Genomic DNA, 18572 nt, shown 5'->3' on the forward strand with positions numbered 1-18572 from the left:
TGTGTGTGTGTGTGTGTGTGTGTGTGAGAGAGAGAGAGAGAGAGAGAGAGTATACAACAAGGGTGAGTCAAAAATTATCCACACTCTGGCTGTAGAATTTTTTAATCAACTTTTAGAAAAGACAAATACATCATTTTTTGACATAATCTCCTTACTTTAAAATACACTTTGTCCATCTGTCAACAAGCTTTCATATTCCCTTATTAAAAAAATGTTTTAGACTGAGGTGGGAGCCACAAATGCACCACTCTCTTTACTTTTTCATAGAGGTGAATCTTTGTTCTCAAAAGGCTACTTTCAGGGGACCAAACAAGTGATAGTCCAGTGGAGCAAGATCAGGACTATAGGGAGGATGTTTTAACACCTCAAAGGTTTTGCAGAGTGTCAACAATGTGGGCAGAGATATGTGGACATAGATCATCATGCAAGATCTCAACACCCTTGAATTGTAGTACTCTGCATTTAATCCGAAGTTTAGGTTTCAGCTCTTCAGGGAGCATCTTGTTGTAATGAGCACTGTTGATTGTTGAACAATTTTCCAGCTGATAGTTGACATTTGAACTTTTTCTTACTCAGCAATTGAGAATGTTTCTATTCCATACTCTTGTTATTTATTCTCAAGCTCATAGTGATGAATCCATGTCTCATCACCAATAATGATTTTTTCAAGGGAACTTTTACTTTCCTTTGGGTATCAGTTCAGATTTTGTTTGCAGATGTCCACATTCACACCTGCACAGCAGCGACCTTTAATGGAAAGCACTGTTAAGACAGTGTAGCCAATAGAAGTTTTAATATAACTGGAGTGTGGATAATTTTTGACTCACCCTCATACATACATTTGTAACATTTACATTCGGAGAATATCTTATAAGCCTAAACTTTCCTGAAAGCTATGTTTTGTATTTGAGGAGTTTTGATTTTAATTTCCTTAAAAGCACCATCTCTTGAATTCTAACAAGTTAGAGATTCTATAGGATTCTGTTTTTTCACTCCAGCCTGTAGTTTAAAATAACTGCCTTGAACTAATACTAGAATGATTCTACAAAGTGCTTATGTGTTTTCTTGCATCTGAAGTCTAGAGGATGTTTGGAAAGGATTCAAGAATTAGAGGACTTGCTTGCTAAAGAAAGAGACAACTCTCGTCGCATGCTGTCTGACAAAGAGAGGGAGATGGCGGAAATAAGGGATCAGATGCAGCAACAGCTGAGTGATTATGAACAACTTCTTGATGTAAAGTTAGCTCTGGACATGGAAATAAGTGCTTACAGAAAACTCTTGGAAGGCGAAGAAGAGAGGTAAGGAGCATATCATCTAATGTTAACCCCTACCATTTTATTTAATATATGCATATGTATGTGTGTATATATGGTTGTTGTGTTGTTAAGTGCCGTCGAGTCGGTTCCGACCCATAGCAACCCTGTATAGGGTTTCCGAGGAGCAGCTGGGGAGCTTGAACTGCCAACCTTGCAGTTCAAATGGCGCATTAACCCACAGTGCCACAGTGTGTATATAACCCACCTTATATACATATACACACACACATATATTAAATAAATATTAATATGTGTGTGTGTGTATATATATATATGTGTGTGTGTGTGTGTGTTTCTTTTAAAAATACATAGGAAATTTTTATTATTTTCTCTACAATTTCTTTTCAAATCTAGTAGGTGTTGTTAAGTGCTGTCAAGTTGGTTCAGATTGATAGCAACCCTGTATAGGGTTTCTGAGAAGCAGCTCATGGATTTGAACTGCTGATCTTATGACTTGCAGTACAGTGCTGATTCTACAGTGTCACATCAAGTGTAGAGGTAGTAATAAAAATTATACGTTATTTCCAACAACAGAAAATGTTGCTAAGAACATATTGTTGCTATTAAGTAAATATTTTACTCTGACAAGATGCTGTCTTCTTAAGAGATTTTAAATATTTTGGTAAAAAAAACAAATGTAATTCAAAGAAATTTTGTATTTATATGTCTTTTTCAAATCTGGTTAATGTATAAATCGTTTTAACCTGATCCTCAGAAAAAGATCCAAAGACAAAGTGGCTGATGCAGAATAAAAAAAGCCAATCAATTTCAGTATGAAGAAAAAAAAGGATGGTAAATATGACAGGGGTTGTGATAGGGTGGTGGTAATCAGATGATTATTTCCCCTACTATAGTTTTCATATTTCCTCTATTGTGGTTAGTCTAGTCTTAGGAAGAATATTCAAGTTGTTTTCTTGAAGAAGATTCATGGTGAACATCCTAGCATAAATTTATCTTAGTTAGATAAGAATTAGTTAATTAGTAATTATTATTATTGGCTTTGTCTAGCATATTTTCAGTAGTGTTTTGCTTAACAAATACATATTCTGTTGTTACAGTTTATTAATACGCATCTCTTTTTTTAAGTTAGGAATGGCATATGTTTTTCATAAACTGAATGCTGTATTTTCCCATTTAGGTTGAAGCTGTCTCCAAGCCCTTCTTCTCGTGTGACAGTATCACGAGCCTCCTCAAGTCGCAGTGTTCGTACAACTAGAGGAAAGCGGAAGAGAGTTGATGTGGAAGAATCTGAGGCAAGCAGTAGTGTTAGCATCTCTCATTCCGCCTCAGCAACTGGGAATGTTTGCATTGAAGAGATAGATGTTGATGGAAAATTCATCCGCTTGAAGAATACTTCTGAACAGGTAAAAAAAATATACGTCCTTTTTTCCCAGCAAGCCTTTGTAGATTGATGGGTTATCTTGCAATTTTAGTAACTCCTTAGGAGTTGTTGCATGGCGCTGTAGGATAAAGCATTGGACAGCAAGGTTAATTCGAACTGCAAGATCAGTGGTTTAAACTCATCAGCCACTCCTTGGAAATCCTATACAGGGTTATGAGTTGGAACCATCTGGTTGGCACTTAACCACCACCACAACAACAGCCTTTATTTGGATTAACAGTCTTCATGGAATAAGTGTCTCCCTCCACCTTTTTACATAAATTCATGAAGCCACATGTAAGTTAAAGTAGGAGGTAGAGGAGATATACTGCCGTTGGTGGTTTAAAGATTTTGTTTATTACCCTTTTATATAGAGAGCTAAGACTTGTTTTCCCCACACTTGGTCATTTTGTCATGGTGGCCTTTCCCAAGGATGAATTACTATTAACTGCCAAAGTCATAGTTGTAGAAGAGTTGGCAGGGTGGGTGAAAACAATAGATATTCTTTTACAGTTCTTATTGTAATATGCTTTCTATGAATGGATAGAATTATGAGACTGGACTCAGATAGATGTGGGGGAATATTTTTCTCTATAAATAGAGGAATGAATAAATGATTGCTAAGAATTTATAGCAAGAAGAGTAAACAGGATTTTGAACTGGTTTAAGCTGGTTCAGTGAAGGCTGATGAAATTATAGGTGAACTGGAGTAATAATAGGAATGAGGAAAATTACGGACTGCAGCCCTGCGGGAAATTTAATTTCCCTTTAAGGTATCATGTACTGTGTAGAAGTCACCTCTGTTGCTGGTGTAGAGTGGGAAACAGTAGTGCCCAGCTCAAAGACGGCGACTGACTGTGTTACTTTGAAGGTGTTGCTCTTGTAATTTCACCAATAATTAAGTCTTCCACAACAGATTCCTGAAAGGGCTTACTATACCTCTTCCTAGGGCTTAGACTTGTAATTTTTTCCATTCTGATGATTGTTCCTGTTCAGGTTTCTGAATTTGTGCTTTAGCATCCTTGACCGAATTGTTTAGAAACCCAGGTTTAAAATTTTAAATATTCATAGCAGGCATTTCTGAAATTTCAAGCCATGGCTATCAAGAGCTTGGTTGGAAGGCCCTCCTTGGTTAAGTGCCATAAGACTAGTGGCTGGGAAGGGATGTGTGATGATAGTAGAGGAAAACTAGCTAGGTCTCTTTGGACCTGCAGTGGGGTGAATGTTACTTCCTGAAGCATATATTCAGGATCTGCCAAACCTTTGTGAAAGTCATTTCATTTCTCTCCAGAGTTATTAAAACTACATCACACATGGAAGAATAAGCACTTAGGATGGGCAAAGGAACACTAGCAGTTTGTTCTCGTAGGACATGCCCTCATACCACTCTTAGTTACAACTCTAAAAGCTAAGGAACACAGGAACCCCTAGTGCTCCATAGTTCCGGTCTTGGTGTTTTTCAGAAGGCATAGTGGCTCTGTATGGAACTATAATCTGGAACTGGCTCTCAACCTGTTTTATTCTTGTCTTTGACTTAGAAAGGCATAATAATTAGTGTAGATAATTGCTTTAGTATCCTGCTCAAATTCCAGGTGGCTCTGGTAAGTTTTAGGGCCAGAGTTGATCACTATCACCTACAGCTAGTTCATTGCATCATTAACCTTGCTTGAGCCCGTTATGCTTTAAAAGAGCTAAATTTGTGCAGAGGTGGTACAAATGCTGAACAGATTTTTCTTCCTTCTGTTCTTTTCTTATATGTCTAATCTTATATGTCTCTATTTTTAACGTTTAATCTAATAATAGATTATTAGGATGATAACAGCTAAATGTGTTTGTAAATTTCACAGACCCACCTTATCAGGCAGTGAATTTGATCATTTAATTTGGCTCACAGCCTTTCTTCTAGTTTTGTTCTCTTTAAAATTAAGTGCCATATTAACTGTATTTTTATTGACGTTACTGTTTTGTTGAATCACAAAAATCATATTTTCTTTGTGGAAATTCAAACAGAAAACCATGTCAATTTAACTGCATGTGTGGATTCATTTGTTCTGTTATTCTGTAAGCTGTATATTTGAAGTGACCTTGTTTTACTTTGTTCTGTGAATAGGATCAACCAATGGGAGGCTGGGAGATGATCAGAAAAATAGGAGATGCATCAGTTACTTATAAATATACCTCAAGATATGTGCTGAAAGCAGGCCAGACTGTTACAGTAAGTGAATTTAGTCATCTTTTAATTTAAATTTGTTTTAACAGATATAAAATAGCATAAAAAAATAAAAGGTATCTTAAAGAGGAGCATTTCAGAAATGGGCATTTAAAATGTCTGAACTTTTTAGGGTATTAGGTATAAGGAGCTCTGGTAATGTAGTGGTTATGAGTCAGGCTGCTGACCTCAAGGTCAGTACTTTGAAACTACCAGCTGTTCCTATTCTGTGGGAGAAAGATGAGGCTCTTTGCTCCTGTGAAGATTTACAGTCTCAGAAACACTATGTTGTTGTTAAGTGCCATCGAGTCAATTCTGACCCATAAACACTCTGTATAGGGTTTCCAAGGAGCAGCTGGTGAGCTTAAACCACGGACCTTGCAGTTCAAACGACTTTGCAGTCTGACGCGTTTATCCACGGCACACCACCACCACCAAAAGTGCTGTTAAAAATTGAAAAAATTCTTTTTTATTCAGAGTAGTAATTGACTTATTATTTTGTTTTATTTTATTTCTTCAAGTAGATATAAAATAGCTATCTGTTGACTAATATTTGTAGCCCAGTCTAATTCAGAAGATACTGCTTGGCATAGAGATTAGGAATATAATCTGTTTCACACTAGTACATGCTTTAAAACTGTGGCTTTCAACCTTGGGTTAGCATCAAAATCAGCCTGGGGTCCACCCTGAACTTAGCCAATCACTATTTCTGAGGTTGGGGTATTGGCATCTTTTGAACAAAACCCTTTAGGTGATAGGCACTCTGTATAGAATCAGTGCTGTGAAACGTAATATCTTAGCAAGAATTATTTTTTTAGCAAAAGATGTAGTGTTTGCACGATATTTAAGGTTCTAGATTTAAAGAAAAATGGGCCGTATGGAATTCTGTTTTGAGTTCTGACTTGAGGTGTTCTGAAATACCCCGTTTTTAATAGATTCTGTTAGCTAGATATCCTGGTGTGGCACTGGACTGCTAACAGCAAGGCTGGCAGTTCAATTTTACCAGCTGCTTCTTGTAAAGCACCCTATACAGGGTCACTACGAGACAGAACTGAGTTGACGGCACTTAACAACAACAAATACTATTAGCTCACTTTGATAAAAATGCTTCATTGAGCAAACGAAAGCTTCCTTTGTTTTCTTAAGTAAAGATTTCAGAGAAGTGACAGTTTTCATTCCTGAAAACTATAGATGTGTGATGGTCTCCTTCATTCTTGGATTCTTTATTAACCACATATTAAAGTTTATGATTGATACACTCCTTAATTGCTTAAAATCAAAGAAAAGCAAAAGGTTAGAAATTCTCAAAAAAAGGTGTATTCAGAGAAATTGATGCCACTTTTTGAAAATATCAGATGCTAATTTTGTAATTATGGGTAATAAAATGGTTACAAAAATCTTAACTACATTTTTCTTCCTTCTCTTAGCAATCATTATGTTATTGTTAAGTGCCGTCGAGTCGGTTCTGACTCTTAGTGACCCTATATAGGATTTCCAAGGAGCAGCTGCTGAGTTTGAACCCTGAGAGAACATTGCTCAGCTTATTATGCTTCTTATGGAGTTGTATAATGTTGGGAAAAACCTGCCATTTTAATTCAGAAGATTCCAATTTGAGGATGCTCTCCCTCTTTCTAATGTGAAACCATTATACCAGTCATCTGAATTAATTTTAGTACTGTATTTTATTTAGCCCAGTATACTCAAAATATTATATAAGCATGTTATCCATGTAAAACAAGTTACATTTTAATTTTTGAAATCTGATGTGCATTTTACCGTTACTTTGCATTTAAATTCAGACTATCCACATTGTTAAATGCCATCGAGTTTGTTCTGACCCATAGCGACCCCGTATAGGGTTTCCAAGGAGATGCTGGTGAGCTTGAACTCCCAACTTTACAGTTCAAACGGCTTTGCAGTCTGGTGCATTAACCCACACCGCCACACCAGAACTCCACATTACAAGTGCTTAAATACCACCTGAGGCTAGTGGCTACCATATTGAACAACACAGCTTTGTAACATATTTTTAAACTTTAGGCTAAATTAAGCAATATGGGTGTGCCGTGAGACGGTTCTGTCTCATAGCGACAATGCATAGGGTTTCTGAGGCTAAATCTTCATGGGAGCAGAAAGCCTCAGCTTTCTCCTGTGAAACAGCTGGTAGTTTCTGACTGCTGATCTTAAGGTTAGTAGCCCAACTTGTAACGACTACCCTACCAGAGTTCTTTAAGCAATAAAGGGTACTGACATTTTATGAATAATAGTATTAACACTAGCCATGGTATTTTCAATAACCTCATATGCATGTGAAAGCTGCACAAGGAATAAGGAAGACCTTAGAAGAATTGATGCCTTTGAGTTATGGTGTTGGAGGAGAGCATTGAAAGTGCCATGGGCTGCCAAAGGAACCAATAGATCCATTTTGGAAGAAGTGCAGCCAGAGTGCTCCTTGGAGGCCAAAATGGCCAAACGTCATCTCTCATACTTCAGAAATTCGCTGGAGAAGGATATCATGTTTAGTAAGGTGGAGGATCAGGGAAAAAGAGGAAGACCCCCAATGAGATGGGTTGGCCAAGTGGCAGCAGTGATGGACTCAAGCGTGGCAACAGTAGTGAGGTTGTCCCAGGATCAGGCAGTGTTTCATTCTGCTGTGCATAAGGTTGCTATGAGTTGGTACCAACTCAATAGCACCTAACAACAACAAGTATTAACACTAGAGACCTGGTGTGGCATGTAGGATAAACACTCAACTTCAAGAACTGCAAGTTTGGTGGTTCAAACTCACCAACTGATCTTTGGAGACCCTATACAGGGGTGGCTGTGAGTCGGGACCAACTCAACAGCACTTAACAACAAGAAGGATTAACACGAAAACAATGTTTCTTTATAAACTAGTGAAAACTTATACCTTGAAATTAGAAAAACATTAACATTCCAAGTGGTGGTTGTTAAGTGCCATTGAGTGAGCTCGGCCCATAGCGACCCTGTATAGGGTTTCCGAGGAGAAGCTGGTGAGCTTGAACTATCAACCTTGCAAGTGGTACAATCCTTTAATCTGAGAATTTGGTCACTTTTTTCTTTCCTGGTTTCATCTGAATAACTGCTCCTTGCTCCCTTCCATTTGTAATACTAATGCAGGAGACTTAGAAGCTTCAAATATCTAAAAAGTATTAAGGGTTCTCTCCTAATAATGTAATTGATAAGAATCTTTACCCCATGTTAAAAAAACACCTACTTACAGTCTTCCTTTTTCTATCACATAGTCCTTGACATTGTATAATAATCTATGTACTTTCATATGATCATTATAAAAGATTAGGGCTGATCGTATTATCCCTTCCAGCTAAGGAAATCAAGGCTTATAAGGTATTGTGTTTTGTCCAGGCTTCAAACCTAAATCTTCTGACTTCCAAATAGTTCCCGTGTCATCCATACCTTTCTGCCAGTAAATATGTGAAAAATACAGCAGGATTTTCTTTCTATTTACAGGTTCCATAATAATTGTGTTTTCTTTTGAAAGGTGGTGATTTATCCATTTTCTGAATTCTTTTTGGAACTAAATTTGACACACTCTGGAGTAGTGTGACATTGTCCCTAGTTGGAAACATAAAAGCTTCCATAAGAGTGTTCTAGATAGATTGTCTGGTGGAGGAGGTTTGAGAAATTAGTCATCATCTCAATGCCTGCTGTTGGCAGCTGGAAGACACTATTGGAGGGTGGGGTAGTCAGAAGACAATAACTCAAGGATGGCCCATAAGACTCAGAATAATGGTATGTGTAAAATGAGAGTAAATATTCATTGACTGAGTCAGCCCTTCTATGTGGGTTACTTTTCACAACAGTTCCACAGAATATATATACCATACACCATTACTGGCCCATTTTATGGAACAGGAAAGTGAAGTGACTGGCTTAAGATCAGCTTGCGTGAAGAAGAGCTGGTATTTAAAAATAGGTAGCTTCATTCCAAAGTCCTGTGTATCAGCATCTTCATTTATCAAATAGGGAAGTGAGGCCTTGAGAACTCTGAGTTCTCCTAGACACAACAACAATAGCAGGTCTGAAGCTCGGAAACAATGATCAGTCCTGTAGGATTGTCTTAAAAGTCTTACTCAGTGTTCAAGTGTCATCATTGTGTTGCTGTCTTTGGCATATGAGAGATCTAGGGTCCTGATGCCCTTTCCTTTTTTTCAGATCTGGGCTGCAAATGCTGGTGTCACAGCCAGTCCTCCAACTGACCTCATCTGGAAGAACCAGAACTCCTGGGGCACTAGCGAAGATGTGAAAGTTATATTGAAAAATTCTCAGGGAGAGGTAGGTCTTTTTATTAGTACCAATACAATGTCAACTTTGCCTGGAAGTTTGTTATGCAAGTGTGATTTTCTTTAAAAAATCAAACTGAAATAGGACGTAATGGTCTGCTTAAACCATACCAAAGCTGCTGAGTAAATTAAACCAAAGCTGTCTTCAAAATTTCAGAATGGAATATAAGTATGAACACTGATGGTTAGCATAATAGGTACCACAGTCAGATTATTTGCATTCAGTTCTGCCTCCACTGCATACAGGCTCTGTAACTTTAGGTAAGATTCTTCACCTTGTCTCAATTTTCCCACCTTAAAATGGAGATAATAATGTTAATAGATTAAATGAGATAGTCCTTGGTACACGGTTGTAATAATGCCTAGTCTCTAGGATTCACTCAGTTCAATAAATATTTATATTACTAACCTTGTTACTCATTCGCAAGAGTTCCTGAAGCTCTTGAGTTCAAAGATTGTGTAGTGTACATCTGCTTGGTGTGTATGCTTTCAACATCTCAGTCATAGTATTCTAGTCAAAGAGCTGTATTCCTTCCTCCTCCTCCCTTTGATAAAGCAAGTAAGTCTGTTTTGAAGCTACTAAATAATGGCTTCATCCGTATCTTTTTCAGCCTACTTCCCTTATGCAGATACCGTATAAAACATCCGTGAGCCCCTTTTTAGAATTTGAGAACTCTCCTTTGTTGTCATTGCAATAAGCATGTTAAGGGTGCTTCGGTGAGTTCAGAATGGTTTTCATTTTAGTCCTAATGCTGCTTCTGCATCCCTATGTGCCATGAAAAAAAGCCTCAAGTTGACTTGCCAAGGAAGCCATAGCTACAACCTTATTCTGATGTTCTTACTGGTTCTAACATTTTCACTCACCCTTTAGGGTGACAGACTCTACTGCTTCATAGTTTACAGCATGAACAGATACATACTTCAGTCAGTTATATGATAGGTGTTAGGCTAAACAATTTGGTAGATAAAGTTGCCAAACATATTTGTAAGTGCAGGGTTATTAATTTCCTTGGAAATGCCAGGTATCTGCTGTGTGCTTCTCAGCACTTTATACTAGGAATTTATATAGACGTGGTTTCTGGCCTCACGGGGCTTGTATTTTAGCCAAAGAATAAAACAGGAAATAATTTTTAGTAAATGCAACAAAGCAGATAAACAGGGGTGTGTTACAATCACCATTGAGATTTGCTGTAGACAGGCTGGTCAGGGAGGACCTCGCATCTGGTAACACTTGAGTATAAACTGTTGGTAAAGAGCCAACCATTTTGAGCGGTCAGAGAAAATATTCCCAAGGAGAGAGGGGACAGCAAAGGCAGGAAAGGAGTGTGGCTGACAGAAGGAGAGACCACTTAGGACTGTTCAGCAACAAAAAGAGCCCTGATTTGTAGCTTTTGCTCATTTTGGAGGTGTACACTCCCATCATGGCTATGTTCAGGCTTAGCCTACTTGGTATGACTGCAGAGTTGCAATGAGATGAACACAATTGCTGGTACAGCTTAGCTTCAGTGCACTACTGAATACATTAATGTACTTATATGCCCAAGACATTGAATGGGCCAGGCCTCTAGTATGTTTTATATAGAGAGTAAACTTGGTCATGTAAGACATTATGTGTGTCTTTTAGTGTTGAGGGAGTCCCTGATTGGTGCCTACAGTTAGCTCACTGCCGCTAACCAAACAGATGGAGGTTTGAGTCCACTCCTGAGGCACCCCAGAAGAAAGGTTGGCTGTGATTCACTTCCAAAAAATAAGGCTTTCAAACCCCATGGAATACAGTTCTACTCTGACACCATGGGGTCATCATCCTTCAGAATCAACTGTAAGAAGAAAGAAAAAAAAAATCCTCATTGTTGTTAAAGACATTTATGTTTTAGCTCCTTGATTAATACCAGTTTACTAAATATAAATCTCTCAACATCTTTTGGTCCTAAATAGATTTGTTTTATTTTTCTACTTAGATATTTAGACATTATTTTGTTCACTTATTTCCCATAGAGTCTTTCTGCATTAAAATAATTGGTTTTTTAATGTTTTCAAAAGAAATGTACTTAGCAGCAGGCTTATATAAAAGTTGCTGTATTACAGTAATTCATAATTAATGAAGTTGGGCAAGGTGCTGGCTTCCAAGCCTTCTCATGTGAGGCTAATAGTCTTAAATTACATCAGGAGTTCTAGGAGCCAGTGTTTGCTGTGGTGGCTACACCTACCGAGAACTGCTTTAGCTGCTATGTGGGAATTCCGAAACAGGTTTTTTTGTTGGCTCCTCTTGCCTCATTTGAGTTGAAGAAAAGGTACTATTAAAGCTTTTTGAGAATTTATTTTTCTGTTTTGTATGCTATCTTCCTGCAGTAGATACTTTCATTCAAAAACTAATTGATTCAAAGAATCACAGGCTTTTTTATCATTCCTAATTTGGTTATATTAGTATTTGGGAAATGACTGAGTCTGAAAACATAGGCTGATGTCACAGAATTGATGCTTCAGACTAATTGAGACTCAACACGACCATCTTCCTTGGTCCTACAACAAAAAATGCCACAAAGTTTCACTTATAAAACTATATATACATTTGGGCATACTGAAAATTGAAGTTTCATTTTTATGACACTGATTTTTATTTTCTTCCTCTGCCATTATAAACTAGCTGATCTGTATTATATTTCAGATAAGCTTTTGCTGAAGTAATTTTAATGTTTTCCTCTGTGGAGTTATCTTTCTTGAGTGACCTTAGGACACGGTACAGAATAAAATTAGATGCTTTGCTGCACTCTCTAGGACAAACTCATTTACTTGCTGCTACCTCATTAGGTTAGCCTTGTGCTTATAAATTATAAACAAAAACGCTTGCATTTGTGCCACATCAGCAGCATTCTCTACAGAAAAGTAATCTGTACTTGAGCTTTTTAGTAGAAAATGGAGACAGTTATTTTCTGTCCTACCTCCTGTGAATGATAGTATGGCAGAATACATTGGAACTAAAGTTCTAGTAAACGGTGCTCATGTGTCTTTTATTCCATTTCACTGAACCACTTGCCCCTTCCATCTCTTCAAGTGGTCATGTTGCACTGAGGTCCAAGAGGCCACAACAGTTAGCTGCCAGCTGAAGCGAAATTCATGTTGAATTTAAGTGTGCCAAATCATTTGCGGAATTCTTAGTAACAGAATGGGATTTAAAAAACAAAACAAAAAAAACCAGTGGAAACTTCTCAGCAGGTATTTTAAATTGGATGCCAGTAGCTCCCCTGCAGGGAATATTGAGGATCTAAGAACTGCTAGGAATTATGCAAAAACTCTGTTCAGTAGCTAAATCTGCTGATGGAATGACTTTTTAATAAAAACAGCCGTTGATACAGGAATGCAAAGAAAAGGTCCACCTCTTGAACAGCCTGTATGATTTCCAAGTATGGAGTTTTGTTTAACACAAACAATGTGTTTATTATGAAAAATAGCGTTTCCAGCCAAAGCAAAACAAAACTTAATAAGAAGAGCTACATTGTTTTACATTTTTGCAAATTTCTTTTCTTGTCGGCCTTCATAGAATACGTCTGAAATCTCATACCTGCTTCTGCATTCAGTCTGTTGCAGTGTGTAGTTTTGATTGCAGTACATGAACAGAACCTGATCTCATACAAACATGTAGTTAGTTGGAAAGGGGAGTTTTTTTTTTTTAAAGTAGTGTAAGTGTGATTTTAACTTAAAATCAAACTAACATTGTTTTTAGGAGGTTGCGCAAAGAAGTACTGTCTTTAAAACAACTATACCTGAAGAGGAAGAGGAGGAGGAAGAAGCACCTGAAGTGATTATAGAGGAAGACATCTTTCACCAGCAGGTATTACTTTACTTAAACATAATTGTTTTAAATTTTATTAACGGCATTACTTGAAAATTAAAGCCAGTAGTATAGGGGTGATTTTTGCCTTATTAATGAATTCGAGCAGTGTTATACCAAGTGAGGTTTGTGCTTCCAAGGAGATGTGCAAGATGGTGATAGTACTTTAGAAAGAAAATGTTAGGTTTTTTTTTTGGTATCATGTTGTGAAATTTCAATCTTGTCTTTTTTAATGTATATAGTACAATATTATTGTAATATAAATAAGTACATATGAATTAGAGTGTTGTTGTTAAGTGCCGTCAAGTCGGTTCCAACCCATAGCGACCCTGAACAGGGTGTCCCAGGCTGTAAATCTTTATGGGAGCAGAACGCCTCATCTTTCTCCTACGGAACAGCTGGTAGTTTCAAACTGCTGACCTTGTGGTTTGCAGCCCAGTTTGTAACCACTACGCTACCTGAGCTCCTTATGAATTAGAATACATGCCCCCCCAATTTTTTTATAGTATTGTTTTGTGATTAAAAATTGGACTTTGCTAAATTAACACATAAACTTAAAGAGTAATATTCAACTTCAATGAGAAACAAATTATTTACTTGCTGTATTACGTTCCTAATTATTATCTAATTGCAAGGTAGATTTTAGCTGGTACTTGGGGCTTTTAAATTAGAATTATTAATAACGAATTGGTCTTCCATTTATATTCTCAAGCTGTTTATGTCAGATCATTAATCAACATTCCTTCCTTTTAAATTTATGTCCTAGATGCCTTCTCATATATTTTAGAGTAAGATTTAAGAATAGAAACTTTAGATGTGTAGTATCAGTAAGAAAATAGTGTGAGAACCATTTCCTGTCCATAAAGAGAAGTATTTCAATGACTGGAACTAAAATAACAGGCGATATCTCAAGATGCCAGACAAGTGGTTCAAAGCATGAGTTTCTTAGGGTAGTTGAGAAAATCTCTGGTAAATGATACTTGGCTGTAGTCTTGAATGCACAATTGTTGTTTTTTTTAAATGTTTTTTTGTGAATTATATATATGATAGTTTACATGAGAAAACTCATTTAGTTTTACATTCATTCTGTCGTGTATCGTTTCATTGCTATGGTTCCAATCCCCTCCATGCATCATCAACCGACCAAAGGGTATACCCTACAAACCCGCCCTCTACCTCCCCGCCCCCACCCCCAACAGTCCCTCTCCCTCTCTGGATCCAAAGCCCCCAGCCGCTTCATCACTCCACGTCATCATCTCTGCCTCTATCTCAGGCCTCGCTGCTTCTCTGGGTAGGGTCCCGCTCTGCTCTTGTCCGTTGATGGTCCTAGAGACCTCTGCTTCTAGACTAGAGAGTTAATCACTCCCTTCCTTGCTATAAAACATCTACCTTTACATTTCGAACCCTCACAATCAGTCCTGACAACAGTCATTCACTATTGTATCACAAGTGACCCTTCTGCATTTCATTTCATCAGCTCCGCCTAGACAGATTGGGTAGTACTCACTGGAGTTGAATGCATAGTTTTTAAATTGAGAACCCCAGTGTAGAATATCACTGGGCAAGCTGAATCAGAGGGCCTGCGCTAGAAGGGTGACTGCAGACACACTGAGGGTAGTATTTCAGTGGAGTGTTGAAAGCCTTACTGGTTAAACCGGAGGTGAGAAGGAAAAAAGAGAAGAAAAAAATGAGTTTTTTAGGACTTTTTGATAAGGGAAAAAAATTGGTACCAAGGTCCGTAAGATGGAAGGACAGATTAGTTTTGAGAGTGATCTTCAGATAGAATATGAATCCATGACTTTTGATGTGGTAGTAAGATGCCAGAATAGAAATATCTGCTAAGCAGCTAGAAATTGTCATGTTGGTAACTTTAGAATGTTATTGTTGCTAAGTGTTGTCGAATCGATTCCGACTCATAGCGACCCTGTATAGGGTTTCCAAGGAGCTATTGGTGAGCTTGAACTGTCGACCTTGTAGTTCAAACCAACTTTGCAGTCCAGCACATTAACCCACCAGTGCATTTTGCTGCCAGCAGAGAGAAGAGGATGTTGAGGCTGAGGGGTAGTTGGCAGTAGCAGTGTCAGATTCTTTAGAGAGTTCACAAAAGACAAGAATAAGCCTTTCAAGTTTACAAGGAAGTTTGGTGACCTTCAAGAGACCATGATCAGTCTAGTTGAGTAGTGAGTCACAAGTTATATTGTGAGGTTTTAAAGAATTGTGTAGTGCCGTTGAGGTGGTTCCAACTCATAGGGATCCTGTATAGGGTTTCCAAGGTGTGACTGGTGTGTTTAAACCACCCACCTTGCAGTTGGCAGTCCAGTGCTTATCCTACAGCACCACACTGGGAACCCATTTAAGGAATTGATGAGTGACAAAGAAATGGACACAGGTGCCACTTTGATTTCACAGTCAAGGATGAATCCAGTGCATTTGTGGACTTTCACAGTCTAGCAAGCTGTACCCTGATAGGATAGTTAGAAGAGAGTGTATCCATCTCCTGGTTACTGTTTTGTAAGTGCAGTCAATTAAACAGTGCTTTTAAACTTTGATTACATATTAGAATTAAAGAAACACACACAAAGTCATTCTATCCAAATTCAGTTGGAGATTCTCATTGATTTGATGTATAATCCTAGATCAGAATTTTTTCTTAATTTAAGATACTTAGGCTCTGAATGTGCAGCCAGGGTGAAACTACTGTCCTGGAATTTGTTGCCGTGTTTTCTGGAAGAATCCCATCCAAAAAGGTTGAAAAGTGAGAACTGTTGAGTCCATTTGAAATTCGTGGCATGGATTTGTATTATCCCTTATTTTAAAATCCTGGGATCCATTTTCTTGGTACTAACTTTTCTTTCTCTCTTCCTCATCAGGGAGCCCCAAGAACATCTAATAGAAGCTGTGCAATTATGTGAACTCAAGTCATCTCTCCTCCTCAAAGAAATATGGTCATCCTTACCTACATACAGTGCAGAGCCTTCTTGAAGCACAGAATATTTTTATATTTCCTTTATGTGAATTTTTAAGCTGCGAATCTGATGGCCTTAATTTCCTTTTTTTGACACTGAAAGTTTTGTAAACGAAATCATATCCATACATTTTTTTGCAAGATGTGAATTATTGACACTGAACTAACTGTACTGTTGTTTGGAAAGGGTCCCTCAAAAATTTTGACTTTTTTTTTTTGTATGTGTGTTTGTTCTTTCAATTTCTTACGGTGGGGAGGGAGGAATAAATAAAAACCACTGTGTGTCTGGGTTAATTTGAAGATTGCTCTATCTAGGTTAGCAATCTGCTCTTGATTGTTCTCTGCTATATATAACGGTGCTGTGAGGGCGGGGGAAGCATTTTTCAATATATTGAACTTTTGTACTGAATTTTTGTAATAAGCAATCAAGGTTACTTTTGTTTTGTTTTGTTTTTTAAAATAGAAAAGATAAATTTTGTAAGCAGGCAATATTAACCTAATCATCATGTAAGCACTCTGGATGAAGGATTCTGCAAAACTTTGTTTTATGGTTATTTCTCTTAGATTCTTAATTCATGACGGGAACAAAGGGAGGGCAGTGAGGTGGGAGGGAAGGGCATCTCTATTAAAATGCTTTAGTTGTGGGTTTTTTTAAGATAGTGTAACTTGCTTATTTCTTATGTGACATTAACAAATAAAAGCTCTTTTAATATTAATCTACTGTCAATTTTTTTAACCATTAAAAAAAATAAAAGCAGGGTTATTGTTATGTGCCATCCAGTCGATTCTGACCCTTAGTGATCCTGTGTATATATAGGGTTTCCAAGGCACAGCTGGTGTGCTTGAACTGCCAACCTTGCAGTTCAAACTGACTTTGCAGTCCAGCACATTAACCCACAGCACCACACACAGGATTAGAGGAGTAGAAAAGTATTATTTCAATTCTTTGTTTTTGATTAATAACTTTGCCTCCTTTTTGAACTTAATTTTTCATGGAGGCTTTGACCATATGAATGATAAATGGACAAATAAATAGTGTTAAGAGCTTTTTTTTTTTTTTTTTAAAGTGCTATATTGTCATTGTGTGGCACTGTGGGTTAATGCGCCAGACTGCAAAGCCGTTTGAACTGCAAGGTCGGTGGTTCAAGCTCACCAGCTGCTCCTTGGAAACCCTATACAGGGTCGCTATGGGTCGGAACTGACTCGATGGGACTTAGCAACAACAATACTGTCATTAAAGGACTCCTGTTGTGGAGCTGTAGGATCAGCATTGGATGGAACCACAAGGTCGGCAGTTCAAACTCACCAGCTACTCAGAAACCCTATACAGGGCAGATATGAGTGACTAGACTACTTTAACAACAATTGTCATTAAGAGTAATGGCAATAATAATAACAACAGTAATAGCTAATATTTATAGAGCTGTGTGTTGTGCTCCTGTGCTTAACACTTTTTAAGCTGTAATTATGCCTTTCAAAATCTTAAATTGGAAAGCAAAATGGAAACCTAGAGACAGTGCGAGAGGAGACAATGAGGAAGACACTTCTTTTAAAGGAAAAAATGGAGACAATATGTCTGGAATCTAGTATTACTGTCTCATAATAGGGAATTGGAAATAAATTGATGAAAAGCCACCTTTTAGAGGATTAATGCTCGAATAAAATGAAATAGTGTAGTTTTTAATGTATGGTGATAATTAGGTGGTGGTGGAGAATTTTTGACTTGCGATTACTTAAGCTGAGTGAGTTCATCTTGTAAAAAGTAGATATCGGAGCCATAGCTAAGATGAACAGATGATAATATTTCAGAAGCTAACCCAGAGTCAGTGTTTGCTTTTCTCATAAAATATTCCTGCAGTAAGCTGTGCAGACTTCCAGCTTTCACCTGGAAATAACTCACAAAGCCCTAGAATTACTGTACTCCGCAGATTTACTGCATACTTTGGTGTTGTTGCAGACACAAGATAAATACTAGGTTAGAAATTCTGTCTGATGAAGCAGATAAAATGAAAACTTCTCCACACAGATTTATCTTCAGAATGAGAATGCAATACAGTGTTTGGCCAAAATTAGTTGTGAAACATTTTGCCACAAGGTGGGGTTCTTGCCATCAAAATACACTCTAGGCACTTTATTGCTAGATAAATTGGGTAGTAAAATTTAATGCTTTAATTGGTGTTAAGAATATTGACAGCTGCAATACAGTAGAATAGTATATATTCTGGTGCGATAGTAAAATTCTAGGGCTAACATTACATAGTTTCGTGTCCCCCTGAATGTATGGCTGTAGATTGACCCTAATTAAACAGATTGTAGAATAAATTACGGTTTTTCAGAAATTGTGTTAAGCGCTTTACCGTAGAACATTTAGAGTGCCAGAGACCACTGTGTAGCATTTACTATTCATTCTGAAATGTCATTGAATTCCTGTTAATGTATCTGTATCAATGGGAGATAGGGATAGCAATACCTTTCTGAATTATCTACATTTGTTGTAACAAGTATGAGTTCATTTCCTCCTGTGTTTTGTCTTTCATATTGTGGTTC

The 18572-nt window shown here is 37.5% G+C and overlaps 1 protein-coding gene across 1 annotated transcript in view; it reads left to right on the plus strand.

Moving 5' to 3' along the window:
- The window catches only part of LMNB1 (lamin B1), a 66047-nt gene extending 49308 nt beyond the window's left edge, over window positions 1–16739 (plus strand). The window contains exons 6-11 of the mRNA XM_006870677.1: window positions 1078–1298; window positions 2455–2680; window positions 4808–4912; window positions 9104–9223; window positions 12953–13060; window positions 15931–16739. Coding sequence (XP_006870739.1) covers window positions 1078–1298; window positions 2455–2680; window positions 4808–4912; window positions 9104–9223; window positions 12953–13060; window positions 15931–15972 — 822 coding nt within the window. The 3' untranslated portion in view covers window positions 15973–16739. The remainder of the gene's footprint in view (window positions 1–1077; window positions 1299–2454; window positions 2681–4807; window positions 4913–9103; window positions 9224–12952; window positions 13061–15930) is intronic.
- Window positions 16740–18572: the final 1833 nt, after the last annotated feature.

The sequence above is a fragment of the Chrysochloris asiatica genome, unplaced genomic scaffold, assembly GCF_000296735.1.
Source record: "Chrysochloris asiatica unplaced genomic scaffold, ChrAsi1.0 scaffold00147, whole genome shotgun sequence".
NCBI classification, from domain to species: Eukaryota; Metazoa; Chordata; class Mammalia; order Afrosoricida; family Chrysochloridae; genus Chrysochloris; species Chrysochloris asiatica.